General features: G+C 40.6%; 1 protein-coding gene across 2 annotated transcripts; it reads left to right on the top strand.

Moving 5' to 3' along the window:
• On the top strand, window positions 1-4,326 carry LOC121198523 (voltage-dependent calcium channel gamma-5 subunit). 2 transcript variants are annotated; one of them, XM_041062739.1, is made up of 5 exons: window positions 1-196; window positions 1,894-1,980; window positions 2,573-2,713; window positions 2,824-2,969; window positions 4,066-4,326. In XM_041062739.1, exons 1-5 carry the CDS (start codon window positions 1-3, stop codon window positions 4,324-4,326), a joined length of 831 nt encoding a protein of 276 aa, XP_040918673.1. The 2 variants fall into 2 exon arrangements, with proteins under 2 accessions (XP_040918673.1, XP_040918672.1); XM_041062738.1 differs by having other exon boundaries at window positions 1,849-1,980.
• The last annotated feature ends 861 nt before the right edge of the window (window positions 4,327-5,187 follow it).

The raw sequence follows: 5,187 nt of genomic DNA, 5'->3' as shown, positions 1-5,187 counted from the left end.
ATGAGCGCGTGCAGCAGGAAGGCCCTGACGTTGCTGAGCAGCGTCTTTGCAATCAGTGGCCTGGGGCTGCTGGGAGTGGCAGTCAGCACCGACTACTGGTTGTACCTGGAGGAGGGCGTCATCGTGCCTCTGAACCAGAGCACAGACATCAAGACCTCGCTGCACTCGGGCCTCTGGAGAGTCTGCTTCCTGGCCGGTATGTAAGATTTGGGATTTATTTCTCAGTGGTCCTGCAGTTTGACAGCTAATCATATAATCATGTGTTAGTCAGGATTGTGGCTCAGACAGTGGTGTTAAATTTTTACAGTGGAGTGATCATATTCAAAGACCTTCGTTTGTTTTGTGCAGCATCTAAATGTGGCAGCGGCAGGGAGCTGATGCTGTCACAGACTGACATATCATCAGCCAGATTTGACATTCACACAGAATGACATTCACAATTACTTCAACATTGTGTGTGTGTGTGTGTGTGTGTGTGTGTGTGTGTGTGTGTGTGTGTGTGTGTGTGTGTGTGTGTGTGTGTGTGTGTGTGTGTGTGTGTGTGTGTGTGAGGCTGTAAGTGTGGGATACAAGAGGCAGAGTGAGAGAAAGAGCAGCAGAAAGATAGAAAATGAGTCTGTAATTCTTCCCTGCTGCAATCACACACTGTAAAACAAGATGCATTCCAAGAACAATCAGTCCTGCAGTATAATTATACACACACATACAGTCACACCACACACACACACACACACACACACACACACACACACACACAGACATACACTTGCACCTACAAGTCTTCAGAGACAGATGTCACGTCATTGTACGTTAGCTGGTGAATGATGCCAGCTGCTGTCTGTATGCGGCAGTGTGCTTGTGGGATGATGAAGTGATAATAACAGCTGTGTAGCTTTATTTGCAGGACGTGATGTAACTCACACTTATGTTAACAGAAGTTGATGACTAAATATAAGGAGATTAGGCATCAAGAGGGAAATCCACCCTCAATATGTCTGTGAATCCAGGCTCATTTCAAATAGAGGAAACACACTTTACATCAAATATATGTTAATATATAGGGTAAAAAAACACATTATTTTCTATTTGTGGGGGGAAATCTGTCAAAAGTACTATCTAGAATTTTTAAAAATCATAGTAAAAGAGCCTTTGAAAGCTCAAAGCTTCCAAAGAAATATTAATCCACATCCTCATTCCAAGAAATAATTTGACATTTTGGGAAATATGTTTATTTGCCTGCGGCTACATAATGTAAGTTACATACAAGTGGTATCAATCTTCTCATCTAACCCTCAGCAAAAAAAAATAAAAAACCAAATAAGCACTTCACAAAGCATCAAACCTTCCAAAGCTGTTTCTTTACATCTCTTTTATTGACATGATAATCTTTTTTTTTTTTTTTGACATGCTGAATTCTGGCTTATGTACACAAACAGTGATAAGTGTTTATTGTCATGGCGACAGACCTTTCCTACTGTCAGTCTGTGAGTCACTATTATCTCTTGTACCTCACTGAGTTCCCACCTTTTACCACTGCCTGACCCCGACACCTGCTCCCAATTCCCTCGTCAGCTTCAAAGTGCACACACCTGGCCTTTATCCAGTGTGACCTGCTGCTTCGTCTATTGTGCCACTTTCATCTGCCCAGTAATGACCCACTGTCTACCTTTTTGGCAGGCATTTTGAACTCTCTGTGTTCCTGTTTTGGCTTGTTTGAATGACAAAATATAGGGAAATAAACTGTGTTGTGGACAGAGATGAAAAGGGAAGCTGCACAACTCTCGCTCTGTGATTCCTCTGGGTTTTTTCGTGTTTCTTCATGTTTCTATCCTTAATATTTTCTTCACCTTGTCTCTAAATTTGTCCCTACATTTCCGACTCTTTGTTCTTCAGGTGAAGAGTCTGGTCGGTGCTTTACCATTGAGTACATCATGCCCATGAACGTCCAGCTGACGTCAGAGTCCACAGTAAACGTGCTCAGTGAGTAACAGCTGCTTAAACAGCAGAGGTATTTTTATCCAAAATCTTATCATTCCAATAAGGTTGTGCTCAGAAATCTATGTATCATCTGAGTGCAGCCAGACAGATAAGTCTGAGTCATCCGAGCCTCCGTGTCTCTGCCCTGCTGCTCTACAGAATACTTATTGCCTCTTCACAAACAAATCGCCTCACAAGTCCTTCAGTGTCACTCAATGTCAAAGCTTTACTGAAGGGTCAATCCACAGACGACGATCAAGTGTCTACGTTTGATCTTTATTTCAAGATTCACCGTTTGACCGCCTTCACTAGATTGAACAGACTTCAGGAGATTTAAATAAAGACTTTTCTTGACATGACGAATGACAAATTAAAACAGCTTCACTTTGAGATTAAATTAAATGTTACAAAGCTCATCTGTCCATCATCTTCCTACTTCAGTTTTGCACCCTTATCTTTGAGCCTTTTTATGAATTGTATGTAGTCATTTTATTCTGCTGAAATGTGACCAGAAACATCACATTGACATTTTTGTGACATATCTCAGGGTTAAACAGTTAACGGCTTTCACTCTCTGCTGTGTCCTCCTCTTCAGAGATGATCCGCTCAGCCACTCCGTTCCCTCTGGTCAGCCTTTTCTTTCTGTTCATCGGTTTTGTCCTCAGCAACATCGGGCACATTCGGCCACACCGCACCATCCTGGCCTTTGTCTCTGGAATCTTCTTCATCCTCTCAGGTACAATGATCGCCCTCCCGCTCTTATCTCCAAACATGTTTTTGTCTTCTCTCTTCTTCTGTTTTTGTCAAACCCAGATCTTTTTTTCCTCTCTTCTCCCTGTGTCTCAGGCCTGGCTCTGGTGGTGGGCCTGGTACTCTATATTTCCAGTATAAATGATGAAATGCTGAACAGGACTAAAAGCAGCGAGGCCTATTTTACCTATAAGTACGGCTGGTCCTTTGCTTTTGCTGCCATCTCCTTCCTGCTAACTGAGGTGAGCAACACACCATTGAATGGCAGCTGTTTGGTACTGCTGCAGTAAAGGCTCAAAATGTTTCACTTAACATCTTCCAGAACTAAAATTTACTATCAACTAAAAATAACAGACTCAATTAGAGCTGCAACAATTAGACAATCTTTTAGCTGATAGGCAGACAGTTAAACAGCTATTTGAAAATCAAAAAATTGCAAAAATGCCAAATAATTGCTGATTGCAGCTTCTCAAGTGTGAGAATTGAATGCTTTTCTGTCTCTTCACATAATAGTAAACTGAATATCTTTGGGTTTGTTGATCAGACAAAACAAGACCTTTGAAGATGTCACCTTGAGCTCTAGGGAATTAAAACAGGACTCAGAAAAATAATCAGTGATGAAAATAATTACTTGCAGCCCTAGACTCAATCCAGTGAGCAAACAAGTTTGAGTTGATTGTTGAAAATACTTTATTTCAGCAACACCGCCCCCCCCAAAGAAAAAAATATATATTTTCGATGGAGCAGAAGCTTCTGATATTTGAATAACAAAATTTCTTTTACAGTTAAAGATGTGCATCCTGTTTTACACTTAGTCCACAAGAGATTAACATAACTGTTTTTTATGTTTAGTTTTTTTTTTTTCAACCAACAGGTAAAGGCACAATAAGCAGACATTAATCCAACGTTAATCAAGGTTTAACTTTAGAACTTTTTGACACTTGGTGGAAGTTCAGCTGACCAGACTACATTTAGAGTCATGGGTATTCAATTCCCTCTTGTGGCCATAGTGTGGAACTGCAACACAAAATAAAATTGTTACCGTTGACATCTGTATAATTTTTATGTGCAGCTCATAGTTAGGTTGCTAGTCTTGTTACAAACAACATCAGTGAGATCCTTATTAATCATAATATAACTGACAAAGATGTTTTAGTAACAGTTATTTGTGTGGTGAGGAGTCTAAGCGCTGGAGATACAGAAATGATTTTACACTAAAACTTCCAGTGAATACTTTCAAAATAAAATGACAATCAGATAGAAATAATCAAATGATATTTTCTTTGCATTTTGCTAAGCTGACTTTATTTCAATATACTGGGTCCTTCTTCACCACAGAGTGCAGGAGTCATGTCTGTGTACCTGTTCATGAAGCGCTACACAGCAGAGGAGATCTACCAGCCTCGCCACCCCAGTTTCTACCGCCCTCGTCTCAGCAACTGCTCCGACCACTCAGGCCAGTTCCTCCACCCAGAGGCTTGGTCACGTGGACGAAGTCCCTCAGACATCTCCAGTGAAGCTTCACTCCAGATGAGCGCCAGCTACCCTGCTCTCCTCAAATGCCCCGACTATGATCAGGTCTCCTCTTCACCCTGTTGAGGCGTCTGCCATCACACCAGAGGCCACCTAAAGGTCACTTAAGGGTCGTGGAAGATCACACAGAGTCAAAAGGCCAGGTGAGAAGAAAAGGAAAATATACAACTTGGGTATAAATTGTGAGTTTTTTTTTTTTTTTTTTTTTTAAAGGAGGAAAAAAATTGCAGGTTTGTGGCCTAAGAACTGGTTGTTTCTTTTTTTAGGGAATAGGGAATTTGTTGTTGCAGCAGAACTATAGCTGGAGCTATATAGCTACATTTACTATAGCTGGAGGCATAGTCTAAGGCTTTGGAGGGGGGGTCAGTACATGGTTATGGTGTTCTTTCAACAAACATCCACCCTGCTGAAGTCTCCCACCACCCTCCTGACAGACTAGAGGAGAGTTTCTCCATGGTGGTCACTAAAGTTAATCATGATGAAAATATAATTTTCATGTGCAAAAGACCCAGATATGCTAATACATCCAGACTGAACCAGCTAAGCTCATACAGAATTATTTTATAGAGAATTTCTTAAAAATACATCTATATATCTATATATATGTGTGTACAGTTGTTGGACATTATATGAATTATTGGTTGAGTGGAGTTGATGTAAAGATGCTGGAGCATATCAAGTGCTGTTATTCTGAGTGGTGTTCATGACATACCTACACTGTGCTATAGCATACAAATTGTTAGGTACAGTGTCTGCTGGAGAATTCATCTGTAAATTAAATGTCTGAAACCACACTTTTTTTTCCCTGTCCCCCACATAGTGATTTTACAACTGTGATGCTACATTCACCCACTGGGAGGCAGTATTTTATTTTATTTAAAGTGACAAGTCTTAAACTTCAGAGAATTCAAATGTATATGTATACAT

This window comes from Toxotes jaculatrix, chromosome 18, assembly GCF_017976425.1.
Source record: "Toxotes jaculatrix isolate fToxJac2 chromosome 18, fToxJac2.pri, whole genome shotgun sequence".
Taxonomy (NCBI): Eukaryota; Metazoa; Chordata; class Actinopteri; family Toxotidae; genus Toxotes; species Toxotes jaculatrix.
The sequence above is the reverse complement of the archived record's forward strand: the minus strand, read 5'-3'. Positions and strand labels throughout refer to the sequence as shown.